The sequence below is a fragment of the Heterodontus francisci genome, chromosome 26 (genome assembly GCF_036365525.1).
Source record: "Heterodontus francisci isolate sHetFra1 chromosome 26, sHetFra1.hap1, whole genome shotgun sequence".
In the NCBI taxonomy this organism is placed as follows: Eukaryota; Metazoa; Chordata; class Chondrichthyes; order Heterodontiformes; family Heterodontidae; genus Heterodontus; species Heterodontus francisci.
The window spans coordinates 41070017-41086076 of NC_090396.1; the positions used below are offsets into that span (position 1 = coordinate 41070017).

Here is a 16060-nt window from a genome sequence, read left to right on the forward strand (position 1 = left end):
GCTATAATGGCAGCACGCTGATCCTGCACGACTTCAGTCTGAGCTTCCACTGCAGCACCCACCCAGACATTGACTGGCTTCTGTTTGTGCTTCAATGGAAGCTGAGACAGCAGCCATCGGACATCCACCATGGTTGGGTCCGCAAGCATGCGAGTGCTGGAAAGGATGGGCTCCAAGCTCTGCACAAAGCCCTGTGCCAGGTTAGTACCGGGCTGCTCCATGCTCCTTGACTTTGACCGCAGGTCTTTTTGGCAGACCTGTCAACGTACCAAGCCTTTCATCAGCCTTTTTCTGTAGGCCGCCTCATTGAGGTCCTCATCTGAATCTTCCAGGGCAGAAGTCATCTGCGACTTCATCCTCTAGCAAGCTGGGCACCTGTGCCAACCTTGTCCCATGCACTGGCTGCAGCCCACACCTGCCCAATGTCTCACCACATGCAGATCCTGCCTCTAAAGTATGCACGGAGTCAGCATCTGAGCTGGTGGCTGAGTGTGAGATTGACAGGATTTCTTCTCCATCACATCATCATTCCTGATGTTCCACCTCTTGTTCTTCTACCACTGCTTGGCCAGTTTGCAATTCTTGGGTCTATGAAAGGAGAAAGGCATGAGGGTACGATTGTGATGAGGGGAAGAGCTCCAAGCTTACACCAGCTATTTTGGCTCTCGAATAACTGCAAGTTCCAGTAAAAAAAAGCCCACGGAAAGTTTCTGGTTACATGTAAGTGTAATGAACGGGTGGTACCGTTCATCTGCCGCTGACTGCAAAATCTGTGTCATTAACATGATTCAACAGAGATGATGGTTGATGTCCAGGGGGTCCCTTTGCGGTCAGGGGATTTGAGCAGCCTGAAAGAACAATTTATTTTATTTTTTTAATTTATTTTAGAGATACAGCACTGAAACAGGCCCTTCGGCCCACCAGGTCTGTGCCGACCAACAACCACCCATTTATACTAATCCTACATTAACCCTATATTCCCTACCACATCCCCACCATTCTCCTATCACCTACCTACACTAGGGGCAATTTACAATGGCCAATTTACCTATCAACCTGCAAGTCTTTGGCTGTGGGAGGAAACCGGAGCACCCGGCGGAAGCCCACGCTGTCATAGGGAGAACTTACAAACTCTGCACAGGCAGTACCCAGAACTGAACCCGGGCCGCTGGAGCTGTTGTGCTAACCACTGCGCCGCCCAAAAATGTAAATTCTAGCCAGAACAGACTTCTTTAAGTATTTGCAAATTCTATGTAAAAACAATTGGATGGCATGCCCTCTCATGGATTAGAAACTGCACCTGAAGAAAAGGGATGCATATTCCACCCTTACAGGGTTGATTTAGTGATTAGGGGAGGGAGAGTTCTGAGGAAGGCTCATATACTTCGTGTGCACTCATCCTCTTGTGTAGCCAAGCCTGCAGTCTGATTGGAACTTCACTCACTCAAACAAATAGAGATTCAGACAGCGACAGCCAGCATTGCTTGGGCTTTCCCACTGAAAAGAAACATTGTCCAGAAGTGACTGTCACTTTGCAGGACATCTATTTGCTGCAACCAGACCATACATATGAATGAAGTGGATAGAATTAAACATTCAAATCCAGATATAATGCATACGAAACCTCTAGAAAGTAACAAAAACTGAAAATGTAATCTGCATTTGACAATTAAGTCCGACTAAGCATTCTAAAGTTTGGGCCCCGTTTAGGGTCTGTTGTGAGAAGTGTTTTGTGTGGAAGTAGGAGGTCCCAAATTAGCAATATTGAAAGCACGATTGGAAGTTTGTTCTTGGTGGGGTCTGATAAGCTCCCAAGCTTAGTTCAGTTTATCTCCCCTATCACTTCCTGAGTTCAGTCTAAGGACACCCATCCTCTTACTGATATTAGAGGCCAACAACGATTGAAAAATAAGTCTTTAATTGAAAGGAAATGCATATAATGTAATCTTTAGACTAATTTAAAAGGCAGTGTTTGGGAGAAAGCTATAATAACTTTGCCGGGTGGTAACAATATGAAAAAGTTTGTAATGCAATTCACTTTAGCAGTTGATATATTGTGTGATGATTACTTAAGAAATGGGAGCAGCAGTAGGCCATATGGCCCATCCAGCCTGATATTGTGAGATACATAAGGAACAATCAAAATAAAAGTTGTGGATGTAGTTCAGAAATTGTAAATTCAAAGATACTTTAAACGATTCAATGCTGGGAAAACTTTTAAGCCATGTTAAAATAGCATTGGGCTGCTTCCTTCTAAACTCATAAACACATTCGGCAGCCTTTACTTTAAAGATTTTTCTTCAGTTGAGTGAGTTCCCAAAATATTTATTAGATTGCCTTATTTATTCTTAGGACATTTAACTAAAGAATAGAATACACAGGTGAAAAAGCTTTGAAACAATTTGGAGGGAAAACATTTAGTTTTATTCCTGTTATAGTGCAATGCACAGAAGCACCTAAACCAGATTGGTTTTAGGACCCAGCAGAAAAGGAAAAAAATACCTTGAACACCTGCTTCTCATCTGTTGTAATAGGCTTGGGCAAAGCACAAATAAAATGCTCGTTTGGATGAGCTTGTATCATCTGTAAAGAATCTGAGCTTTAATTTTTATAATTTGTGTAAAATGGGTTTGTAGAAATTGAGCAGTTAAACTAAGTGGCACTAGACACTCTCATAAAGATGTTATCTGGAATGTAGTAGTTAGTATCTCATTTGTTCGATTTACATTAATATGAGGAATGAAAGTCTTACAATAATGAATGAGAAACTCTTATTACAAACAATGAGTTCAATTTATTTCAGTATCTCTGTTTGTCATTAATGCGGTCGAATGTGAAACTGTTTGTATTAGCTTACAGCTTTAGATGGGAACTGTAATGTACTTTGAACAGTGAATTTCTCCAACAGTCCATGTAACTGTACTAAATGAGCTACACCATGTAGATAGGGTAGTTAGGGTGCTTTTATAACACACCAAAAAGAATGTTGATTTTCCTATTGAAGTACATAAAATTGTATCAAATATACACATAGCTCTTTCAACTTGTGTTACAATAAACGTAACAGTTACTACTAAGAGTTAATAAAAACATGCTTGAGAACAAATGAGCTCTGTGATTTCCCTGCTGCTTTTGTTTAGTTGGGCAAGGCCAAAGATGTCTAAGTTCATCTGATTAGGAAAGGTGTGTACTAATTAATGGGAGTGTTTCGTGAACAGTTGGACTGTGTGCAAGGGAGCTCAAGTTACTGGTTCTTTGAATGAAAGTCTGTGAAGCTAAGTCAGTTCCCTGTGATATTGGCTTTATTTTGATTACTGATCACTGTGGAAGTAATCTAACCTGATCCTGAAGAGTGCCCTTTCTATGCAATTTAGAAATCAGCCATGAAGAAATCTTCTTTTTCAGGTAAGTCTTTTCACAGATTTTGTTCGTCTTCATTTACTGGATATTTTGGGAAGAGAGATCTTCCATTTTGAAAACCACTGATGTAAGGTTTTAATTATTTTTCTGCTAGCAGAAATTAGTAGCAGGGAAGTTCATGGATTGTATGTTTGAAAATAATTAAAAAGTGAAGCAGTTGATTTTCTTGGGACCATAAACACTGCAGTAGGTTATACCTCCCATACACAAAGAATAGACGAAAAGCTCTGTAAAATTTTAACTAAAATAGGTAATGACTAAACATTCATATCAGCTTTCCGTTTGGCTTCTGATGACTAATTGTAAAGTCTGTTAACATTACCATGCCCATCCCATTTTGTGCATGGAGCTGTTTTAAACGACGAAGCAGCAGCTGTTTTGAAGGACCTTGATCTGAGCCAAAATGTATATTTCCATGGCTGTAAATTTATTTTGTTAAGTAAATAAAGGAAGCAAGATGTCATTTCAGTATTATAGTAGCTAATAGCACTCAATGGTGGTAGAGTTGTCTGGATTTGTTGTACTTTGTTTTCTTAAGGCAATACGTTTTCTGCTCTTCTATCCTCCTGATTTTTTTGTATTTGCTTAGGCAGGACTGGAGCTGTATGCTGCTTGTACAGTAACATCAGTTTTTTTTTAATAAACATTAATACATTCCAGACAGAGTTCTGTATATATCTGTGTAACATGAAACTCATTCTCTCTTCCCCACCACCCCCCCTTTCTATTTCACTTAATTAAATCAGCTCCATTAGAATAAGACTGAATAGCTATGTTTCTGATCTACATTGTAAAATCTTATTATTTTTTATTTTTTTAAATCCTTAAAGTAGGCATTACCTGTATCACTCTGTGAGCTGTTTGTGTTTTTATATTTTATATATGTACAATATGCTTGCAAAACAAATCTGCGAGGTAACTGGTTTTCTTGGGGCTGTAACATTGGTTTGAAACTATCTAAATTTATTTTGTATTCTGGATATTCCACTATCGACCATACAATTACTGATTCTTAAAATTGGCTCCCAAGAGGTAAGAATCCTTTCAGACAGTTATTTGTTTAATTCACTTTGCTAAAAGCAGACTGGTTTACATAGTTCCATCGTATTGCTATTTTACTTTGCCCCCACCACCATTAATATATTTTTAAAAATTCTCTCCAGTTATTCCTTTTGTATAACTTTAAAAGTATCCCAAAGAACCTATTGGCTCCTATATCCTGATATATCACTTGAGAGTTAGCAACCAACTTTTTTTATTTATTTGAGGGCTGAGTGGCTTGCAAGGCCATTTCAGAGTCTGTGGGTCTGGAGTCACATGTAGGCCAGACCAGGTAAGGATGGCAGATTTCCTCCCTAAAGTGAACCAAATAGATTTTTACAGCAATTGGCAATGGTTTCATGGTTACCATTAGACTAGCTTTTAATTCGAGATTTGTTTTATATAAATTGAATTCAAATTTCACTATCTGCTGTGGTGGGATTCGAACCCATGCCCCCAGGGCATTAGACTGGGCTCAGGATTATTAGACCAGTGACATTACCGCTACGCCACTGCCTCCCCTTAAAATGTATGATTTGGGAGGTTTTATCCCATGCATCAAAATTCCTCAGTAACCTCTTCAAGTCTGGTTTCAGTTTGCAATACATGTCATGTGAAAGATGAAAAATATACAATATATGCATTGGCCACATTTGACTGCTGTGAGTGACAATGTTGCACAAAGAAAGCTCTTCTGTTTCCTTCCATTTGAAAATTCTGTAATATCTCTATAATTTGAATTGTCCTGGTGAGATAAAGTGTCAAAAATCTAAGTGTTTTAAGACTAAAGTGCAGTGTCTTGAGACCAGACTCCATTAATACTTATAGTTTGACATTTTCCAAACTCATTGACTGTTGCAGACTCCTACTCAAACAGACTCTCAATTATCTGCTCTCTTTTAACACTGATACAGAATTGTTGAGATGAGCTTGATCAGCCAAGCCCTCTTTTATTCCACAAATAGTTTTCCTGTGGAGTTTTACCTACATGGAAGTTAGACTTGGTGCAATATTTATTTTTTTTTTTGCATCTATGCCAGAAATTTGGTATACAATTGACAGGGTCTTCCTACTGAATGTTCAACACGCACATTCAGTATCTGAGAATTTCTGCGTTGTGTGAGAAGACACAGTATATCTTGGATTTCAGAGTGTCAATTTAATCTTGAACCCAGTTTTTATGTAGTCCAGCTGTTTTGTGAACTGAAGATAGAAAACCTCACACTTGGCATTAGCATTCCTCAGCTAGGAAAATGTGGGGGTGGGGGCAAAATGCCACACTTCCCATTTTTGTTTGCTATCTACCTCCATTCCATGCTGGAAAGTGAGTGTGTGATGAAAGCTGTGATACCATCCATAGTCAGCGCTTGCTGTCGATCACTCGTAGAAAGAATGGCTGCTTTGGTGATTTGCTGGAAGGTTACTGCCACTTGTGCTACTGTATCCCAGTAAGAGAAATTGTCTTCAGGAAAGGAGAAAATTCAAGGAGAAATATTTGTGATCAAGTTATGTTGAAGAAATGTAGTTCTTGTTTTCTGCCTATAACCTCATATATAAAATTGATTGCAGTGGGGAGGAAATTGGGCAGGATGGATAATGGGTGAGCCATCCACGGTCACTCATTTTCTGTCCACACCGACGCTGAATTTTACCTGCTTTGTTTCACTTTCCTTTTTATTACCTTGACAACTACATCCCACCGCACTTGCTCCATCACACACAGCTGGGTGGTCATAGCTGTTAAGGGGTGAAGTTGTGAAGGCACTACTTTCTTTGAGGGAACTAAGGATGGACAATAACTGCTGGCCTTGCCAGTGATGCTCCTGTTCCACGAATGATTTTTTTTTGGCAAAATCTATTTATTGCCTTGTATAACTAAGATAGGAATTATTGATGCATGTGTTGGTGGATCCATTGCTAATATTTGGCATGATTTCAACTGTTTTGGTAACCAGTAAAATTAAAAATTGTTTTCAGCTATAAAATGTGATGTGGTAAATGGTAACATTATGCTATGAAGTGCAACTTTATTTGATTGCAAAGTATGTGTAACAATGTCTTGCATAGTTGTATGGGCAGTTGTGTAAAAAAGTGCTTCCTCTCTGCAACAACAGGTGGTAATGACCTGGAACTCGCCGCCCACAAGGGTGGTGGAAGTGGGGACGATGAATGACTTCAAGCGGAAGTTGGATGGTCACCTGAGAGAAATAAACTTGCAGTGCCCAGCATTGACCCGATGGCTGAATGGCCTTCTATGCCATAAATTACTTTAGTTCAAATTGCAGTGCTAGCGTGGACACAATAGGTTCAATGGACTCCTTCTGTATCATTCTATGATAGGCTAGACTTATGGTGGAAACCATATTTCCTGTGTAAGGTAGAATGAAACAGTTTGTATTCGAGCCTTGACAGTGACTAGAAGCTGTCTGATAGGCCATCCAATGCACCCAATATCTTGGTGTGATTGCTCATTCAGTGCTTTCCTTTATGCTGTCCTATTGAGGCCCTCATCTGAATCCTCTGCAGCAGAACTTGTCTGTGAACTCCCCTTCCAGGGAGCTGGCACCTGAGCCTTCATTTACCCCTGGCCTGGTCACAGCTCACCAATTGATCCCAACATTATTCTAGCCTCCAAGGTACATGCAGTGCCAATATTTGAACTGGTGGGTGTGAGTGTCAGATTGGGTGACTGGGCCTCTTCATTTGTGCTGTGCTGTTTTTTGTTTTTTTTTCTCACGCGCTCTCTTCTCGTGCGCACTCTCGCTCTTTCTCCCGCCGCCCTTGGGTTGCTGTGACTGGACAGTTGGCAGTACTTGAGCGTCTGAAAGCAGGAAATCAGAAGGAAAAGGTTGGTCTGAGGGAAGGGAGGTAGACAGGAAAGCAAGAGGTCCATGTTCACACCATCAGTAGCTTACTCGTCATACCAGATAGCAGTGTGTTCTGGAAGTTGAGAAGGGACATAAGGCAGGAACATACTGTCCCCCTCTATCTGCTCAATGATGCTGGATGACACGGGCTCTGTTGCTGTCAGCCCCATGAGGTTGACTGTCATCTCCTCCATAGGGCTTAGGAAATATAGGTGTCCCCACCAGTTCTGCTCTGCTCCCTTCTACTATGTGCCACGTCTCCTGCAAGACAGATAGCAGAAAGTCAGTAATTGTGTAGCACTGTTTCTTTTTCGATGATCCTGCCTTGGATGAATAGTTGGAGGAATGTGGAGGTAGTGAGAGGTGGATGAGAATTTAGCAGCATTGGTAGGTGGGTGAGGTGGAATATCTGGATGTGAGGCATGAGTCCTGAGTGACAGAAAATGCTGATGGGGGTGTGGTGCATTGAGCAGCATGAGATGGTGTGGTGGGTAGGAGATGCATTCACTGATGTTGACCATCTGTGTGAAGTCATTAGAAATCTTTTGGCAGGTCCCGGACTCTGGGTTTGACCTCCCTGGCCACCTGCTCCCATTCCCTTCTGAGGGTGGTCTTTGAGGAGTGCTGGCCCCCCAGAACCAATGCATCACTCCTCCTGTCTAACTTAACCATTATTGCCTCCAGCATCACAAGAGAACCCCCTCTCTGCCTTGATGTTCAATTTTCCATTATTTAAATTCCACCAATATTCATTGCAGCTTCCCTTTTAAGAGGGACAGCCTGTCTTTAAGGAGCACAAGACAGCTGCACCACCTGGTATCTGCACAATGCTGTTCTGCCTCCAGCTGAACTCGTGGGTGGGGGGGAGCCAGCAAGTGTGAAGAAGGAGGAAGCAGTGTGGGACCTGTATGGCCACATACTACAATCATGTAGATGAGGTAGGTGCACCAAGTTTATATTTTCCCACCCCATTTGGAAACGACGTGGGCAGGTTGTGAATTGTGACACCTGCACCCAAATATTTTTAGCCCACTCTTCTGCACGAACCAGCACAATTAGGCAGTGACATTGAACATGTATCTTTTTAAATCCTTAAATTAAAATTATTCATTAGTATATTTGAGTGGTAGCCTTGTGTAGTTTTATTAATACAGCTGAAAATACATTTATCACATGCATTTTTGCTAAATATCTAGTCTATCACCTGTAAATAACCTAACTTTAAATATGTGAAATGACTTTTTTTTTAAAAAAACTATACAGAGCTATTTACTAGTTTAATTGGTGTACACCAGTCAAATTCGTAATGCATATTTAATTTACTAAAAGCTTTTTTAAAAGGTACAGATACGTGCCCTTGCAACAACACCAACTTGTATTATGTTAAAGGTGCTATAAAAAAACATCCCAAGGTGCTTCATGGGAGCATTATAAAATAAGACTTAGAACCTCATAAGGAGATATTCGGTCAGGTAGCTAAAAGCTTAGTCAAAGAGGTAGGTTTTAAGGACTATCTTAAAAGAAGAAAGAGAAGTGGAGAGGCGAAGAGTTGTCGGAAGGGTATTCCAAAGCTTGGGGCCTAGGCAACTGAAGGCACAGCTCGAGGTGAGATTTAAAGAAGCACAGGTATCTCTGAGGGCTGTGGGGCTAGGAGGAGATTAGAGATATGGTGGGGTGAGGTCATGGCGGGATTTGAAAACAAGGATGAGAATTTTAAAATCAAGACCTTGCATGGCCAGGAGACAATGCAGGTCAACGAGCACAGGGATAATAAGTGAATGGGATACGAGCAGAGTTTTGGATGACCTCAAGTTTATGGATTATTGAATGTGGGAGACCAGCGAACAATGCATTGGAGTAGTCAAGTCTAGAGGTAACCGTGTTACTGAATTTCCATTTTTTTTGTGCTAAAACTTGGATGACGATTTTTAAAAACTAATAAAAGGATTTCATGGACATTGAAATATCTGGAGACAGCTGAACTTTATGGATGTTTTTTTAAAAAAAAGTCAAGCAGTTCCTGGTTTGACCAGAAAACAAATACTGGAAAACAGCTGATTTCAAGTAAACACCACAGGGGGTTTGACTTGAGAGCTATCTTGTGTTGTGACGACAGAGAATTTATGATTAGCATAAGACTTGCCTGGAAAAAAGGATTAGTTTCACTTTGAACTGTTAATAATGCTTTTGGACTAAAAGCAGGCAGTTGGAATCTGCATATGGACCTGCCAGGTCGTCAGAAGAAAACTGTTACCTCTCTTTGAAGAATCCCTGCTCTTGAAAAGCAAAAGCTTGTATGAGGTTGGTCTGTTGCCTCCTGTATTTTTGAAGACATTCTGAATGTTTGCAGATGCGTTGCATCTTTCAAAAAAGGACTTTGCATTGAATGTGTGAGAACTAAAACCTATGCTGCACACCTGAAGACCTGTGTGAAGCCTTTTGCAGATGAATTTTCTTGAACATACACAAGCAGACTGTTCAAGCTCACCTGGAAAGTTCCGAGTGGCAGACAACTATTTGACTTTGGGGCACCTCGCCAAACCAAAGGACTTCCTTTCAGATTATTGTAGTCTAAGTTTTATTTTATTCCTTCTATGTAACAGCTGTAACCAAAAATTCCTTTTTTCCTGGTTAACCAGTTTTTGGATGCGTGTGTGTGAGGGCTAGGCTATATAAAAAAAAAAATGGGGCTTTAATATTTCAATTTGCATATATATATTTACTTTGGTTAAGACTTGGTTTTATAATAAACGGGTAATTTTGTTTATTAAAGAAACCTGGTTTGTGTGCTTTATTCTGGGAACAAATAGAGTATCTAATTGTAACAAGAAATGCTGGAACCACTCAGAAGGTCTGGCAGCATCTGTGGAAAGAGAAGCCGAGTTAACGTTTCGGGTCAGTGACCCTTCTTCGGAAGGACCCTTGTTCCGAAGAAGGGTCACTGACCCGAAACGTTAACTCTGCTTCTCTTTCCACAGATGCTGCCAGACCTGCTGACTGGTTCCAGCATTTCTTGTTTTTATTTCAGATTTCCAGCATCCGCAGTATTTTGCTTTTATTTTCGAGTATCTAATTGGCTGTTTTGGTAAGTGGGAAAATTTATTGATGTATTGTGACCTGTGGAGAATTAACAGTGCACTCCTCCCGCCTTGGTCATAACAAGAGGCAAGAATGAGGGTTCCAGCAGCCCATGAGCTTGAGACAGGGACGACATTGGGCAATGTTACAGGGAGAAGGTGGGGGAATGGCACTGGGCGAATTGCTCATTCACAATGGACTGAATAGCTGCCTTCTGTGCTGTAACAATTCTGTGATTCTGTGGGGTGGAAATAGGCAGTCTTAGTGATGGTGCAATATGAGGTCACACCCCACAAAAGGCTTAATATCAAGAGCCTCCTCAAAGGTGGGGAATCTTACCATGGTGATTACTTTGATATGGGATGGAGCCACTTCGTGTGATTTTTTTTAAAAATCCATGCAAAAGATTAGAGAAGCTTAACTTGTGCTGGGTGTAATTTGCACTTGACATTCCTTGATCTTTTGCATTGTTTTGGTCACATAGTCCTCAAACTCCCAGGCCTGCATGTTTGCAATTATATTGTTTTTGAATGGGAGTGAGTGATGACATCTAACCTTGAAGGAGACATAATGGAAAAATTGCACTGGAGATAAAAACCTCCTTATTTTAATAGACTTTTAGCACTTGATTATTAAACATTTAGATTTCTGCCTTAGATTTACATGTACCATAATGGTTTAATCAAGAACATGGTAGAAACAGAAATCCTGTCATTAATTTATTTCCTGAAGTCCAATTTTTTGAGAGAACTTTGTCACTTAGTCCTGTTCTAAATAAACTGCGTTGAAAATGTCTGCGATTTTGATTTTCAGAAATTGAATCTAAGATTATTGAAAAAAATTTACTCCGGTTTCTGTTTGGATATCTGCAGATTATAAATTTATATGGGTTTGTCTTCTCTATATTTCATACATTGGTTCTTTACTGAGTTATCCAGTATAGAATACCACCAATAAACCTTTCTAATTAAACCATTTTTTACCTACAACAAGCCTTGCCTTCATGAATTCTCTCTCCTGGGCCCTGTAGAAATCTCTTTAGTGTCTTCCCTGTGACTGATTCAGCCTTTATCTGTATTACTTGTCCACGATTTGCAAAGAAAAAAGGAACACCAGGTGTCTTGCTGTGCTTGTATAAACTTGTCAACTTTGCTATAACTAATGACTTTATACTGTGCTTTAGGACTGCAATCTCGCACAAGAACAATTCTACTGCTGAATACATGGAATTTTAATATTGCAAAGCTTTTTTTGAAAAATAAACCCAGTCCTTTTTATTTAAAAAAGGTTAATAAAAGGTTGTAGATCTTGTGTTCATTCATTGAGTTGAATAATTGTTGCCTCCTTGCACCCAGCCCAGGAGTGCTTATTAGTGTCAGCTAAAGCTCCCATCTCATGCTTTATTTGCACATTTCAGTTGTAATATTTTAAGTTTGGACAGAGATTAATCTACTGGACCCATTTATTTATTTTAATCATTATTAAGTCATTTTCAATGTAGGATGATCAGCTTTAAAATTAGCCCTCAAAATGTAATTTTTATCTAACAATTGAATATTAAATGTGTTTTTCTAAAGAACTTCTATAATGTGGGGAAAAAGACTCGCATCCACCAGAATACAAATGCTATATTAGTGGAACCGCTTGATTGCTAGAACTTATTTCTTTTTCCCCTGCCCAACCAGCGGGAAGTGAACTCTATTCTACCCAATTCCACTGCAATTGCTGGTTCAGATTGTTCGCCTAGGCCCAGTGTATCCCAACTACCTGGTAGGCCTTGCACCTCAAATGGGGCCAGAACTGCAGCAGTGGTAATGGTCTTCAGTGGCAGAGCCAAAAATAACTGTCTGAAGACCTTGAGTCCCAAGAATTTTCCTGCTTTCGCTGGGAGGGGTGTGTTGGAGTGGTACCCTTCCCTTTTGGTTTATGGGGCAACAAATCTTTTCAATGCCTTTCCTCATGGGTGTCTGCCTACAGGAGGAAGGTAAGGCAGGAGGTGTTGGCACATCACGTTTGGCTCATTTTTACATGGAATTAGAATCCTCGCCTGCTTCAAGTTCAAGTACTCCCCTCTCTTTTCAAGTCCTAGTAAAGGCTTGCCAGTGGTAATTTTATCGAGCTAACATGATATATAAGCCTTGTTTTCAACTGTTACTCATAACTGTTCTTTGTGTTGATGTTTCTATTCAGACGATGTTTTGTGACTATTTTCTGAGATAATTTCTGTCCTAAATTTGGTAATTTATTAGAGTATCGTTTACATGTGGAAGTTCAATCCTTTATCTCTTTGATTCAGTCCCTTCCCTTCTCTGCTCCCTGCCCCCCCACAGTCCTCATCCTCTTCCTGTTCCTCCTAACATATATTCATGGTTACCAGAGGGAAGCATCTTCTGTAAATGTCATGGTCCCTTCCGACATGTTGTAAGTGTCTTTATCTAGTCTGATAGAACCCTTTTGGTCTTTTTCCTCTTGGATTAGACAAAGATAGTTTCTTTGGTATTCCCTTTAACAGACATTCTACTGAAATGGCTAAACTGTACCAAAACTCTTGCTGAATCACCTGGGATATTGATATTTGTCGTGCTTTATTCATGCGACCAACTCCTAATGGCTGGTACACAATTCAGAGGATTCTTCAGAAGCAAACAATCCTCATCCTTTCTTTGTATTTAAGGAAAAAAACAATTCCATCTTCTCACAATAATCCCCAACGCTTTCTGTAAAGAGATCTTCACATTGGTGATCAAAGCTTTTCTTAGGAAAACATTTTCTTGATATTTTGGACTAAATTTACTGTATTATGTTTAAAAGTAAAATGATATTATTGCTCAAGTTTTAAGTATGAGTGAGTACTGTAAGAGATGATGGTTTGGGTCAGTTTTGAACTACAAGTTGACGGATTTCTGAACTTGAAGCTGAGTATTGAAACCACCATGGATATTGCAATATGTACAAGTTCCTTGGGCCATTAGATGGATGTAAAAATGGCCCCAGCTCACCACCTGAACTATTTCTGCACCACTACCTCAGCACCCCCTATTCTCCATTGGCCAATATGGAGATTCTATGAGAACGGAGGGGGTTGGGTGCAAAAACAGTGCTTCTGGCCTGTGTGCCGGTTCCCTGGCTCCATCCTGCCCCTGGGCCATTTTCCTGGACGAGGGATTGAGAGGGCGGTTTGTAGTGGCAGCATGATACCCGCACTTAAAGCCAATTGAAGGAGGCCAACAGATTTTCCATTTGGCCCCCAGATTCCCAGAGGCAGTGGGTGCCAGTTAAGCTGTGTGGAGGTGACCTCCCAGCAGCAGATGGAGTGCCAACTCTCCAGACAGGCCAAGAGGCCCTCTCTGCCTGGGTGCAGCAGGCCCTCAGTGGAGGGGTTCTTTGCCTGCTTCTCTCCCACAACCACAGTGGTGGTTTGGCTGAAAAGGACATTTTTAATTAAAATTTGAAAGCCTGAGAAAGGACACCTCCATTTTGAAGCACCCTTTCCCTCATTTATTTGCCATGGCATGGCATCCTGCTGCTGGTTTCAAGCTGGAAGGCCTCTGTTTGGCCCTCCAGCTTTGAGAGCCCACCCACTGTCCTTAATTGAATTGCATTCCTGCCCTCTGACCATTAATTGACCATTCCAGGGAAAATCGCATTAACTGTTTCCATATTTGAGCATGATGGGGTTCAATAGTCCACAGGGAAAATCTTACCCCAAATATTTAATGTCTCCCCTTGATTACTATAGAAATAGGACTAATTTTCTGTTGTGTTGGCGTTGACCTTCACCTGCAGGCTGTGGAAATTGTGGCCATGCTTCAACTGATTTCCCACCTATTGGGCTGAATTTTTATTTGGCTGCAGAGGCAGATGGGACCACAATTTGCTGCTCTTGGCCTATGTGCCGGTCTCCTGTCATGGTCCCTTCTCCGGACAATTTTCATGGAGTGGGGAGGTGACCTGCCTGCAAGTTGCAGTTAGGCCTATTAATTTTACAGGCAGCCTGCGAGCCTCCCACTGAGACCAAAACACAGCCAAGGGATGTAGAGGTGGCCTCCCAGTCTATTATGGTGTAGTGGTGATTTCACCTTTTAAGAGACTTGGCCACGGATAATATCAAAATACATATACATGGAGGAGACACCATTTTGAAAGATGCACACTGCACATGGTTTATAGAGAATACACCAGTAAGGACAAGACCTGGACCGGAGATCATGCAATGTAGATAAGTAAGACAATAAATAGTGTTTGTGTTGAATACGAATATAAAGCCTGTGGTGATCATCTAATGAAGACTTAAGAACACAGCATAACACTACAACTGGGGGACCAGTGCTCCATCCAACCAGGAAATTACACCGCCACCCACCACCTCACCTACATCTGCCACAGCCAAAGGATCGCAACTGCAGCAGCTGGCTATCCAGTGAAGGATTGCTCCTCAACAATGTCAGCCTGGCAGCTCTCAAACCTTTGATTTCAAAAATTTGTAAAGGCTCTTCAGAGGGCACCTCCATCTTGAGGAGCCCTCTCTCTTCTCCCCACATCGGCATCTCCCACCTCTGACAGTGGAACTGCCAATCTTAGTGTTGGAGGGCCTTTAATTGGCCCTCCAGCCTCAGGAGCCCATCTCTGTCCTTAATTGGACAGGATTCCCAGAGACTGCCTCCTTGAAAATCGCCCTCTGGATCCCTGTTTTGGGTTCTTGAAACATATTTTCTCCCGACGGCAAGATCAGGATCCACAAATTAAAATTTATTCCATTAACTTTCTGTTGAGTTCTGAAAAAATCATTAAACCATTAAGGAATAAAAGAAAAATACTGCAGATACTGGAAATCTGAAATAAAAACAAAGTGCTTAAAATACTCAGCCGGTCAGGCAGCATCTGTGAAGAGAAACAGAATTAACATTTCAGGTCTGTGACCTTTCATCAGAACTGGCAAAGGTTAGAAATGTAATAGGCTCTGAGCAAGTGAAAAGGGGAGGGGGGAAGAATAAAAGGGAAGGCATGTGATAAGACAGAGGGCAGGAAAGATTAAATGACAAAGATGTCACTGAACAAAGGCAAAAGGAGTGCTCATAGCTGTGTTAAAACACAAAACATTAGTCCAGAGTGTTAATGGCAGAATAAGGAACGGCTCTGTCCAAAACCACAAAGCTGAAAAACATGTTTAAAATAGGCCCATGGTTAAAAAATAAAATAAAAGGCAGTCAATCTCTGAATTATGTGCTGTAAATAATTCTGTGATTCTATGTGCACTCTACAGCCTTCTGGACTTCAGAAGATGAAGTGCTGTTCCTCGAGCATGAGTTGAGGTTCATTGGAATATTGCAAAAAGCAATGTTGGCATGGAAGCAGGGTGATAAATTAAAATGGCAAACAGCCAGAAGCTCAGTCATGCTTGTGGACTGAACGGAGATGTTCCGCAAAGCGGTCACCCAATCTGCGTTTGGCCTTTCCAATGTAGAGGCGACCATATTGTGGGCAGTGAATACAGTATATTAAATTGAAAAGACATACAAGTAGATTGCTGCTTCACTTGGAAGGAGTGTTTTGGGGCCCTGGATGGTGAGAGAGGAGGTAAAAGGGCAGATATTCTATCTCTTGCAATTGCATGGGAAGGGGACGAGGTGTCGGAGTGAATGGAGGAATGGACC

The 16060-nt window shown here is 41.0% G+C and overlaps 1 protein-coding gene across 4 annotated transcripts in view; it reads left to right on the plus strand.

The window, feature by feature from the left end:
• The window catches only part of LOC137384287 (septin-9-like), a 413392-nt gene that overhangs the window by 109097 nt on the left and 288235 nt on the right, over nucleotides 1-16060 (plus strand). For 2 of the 4 annotated variants that reach the window (XM_068058094.1, XM_068058097.1), the window contains exon 1: nucleotides 3195-3405. The exons of 1 other annotated variant lie outside the window; for it this stretch is intronic. In XM_068058094.1, the coding sequence (XP_067914195.1) occupies nucleotides 3384-3405 (22 nt within the window). In that variant the 5' untranslated portion in view covers nucleotides 3195-3383. Of the gene's footprint in view, nucleotides 1-3194; nucleotides 3406-16060 lie in introns of those variants that run through there. One more of the 4 variants, XM_068058098.1, reaches the window with a different exon arrangement.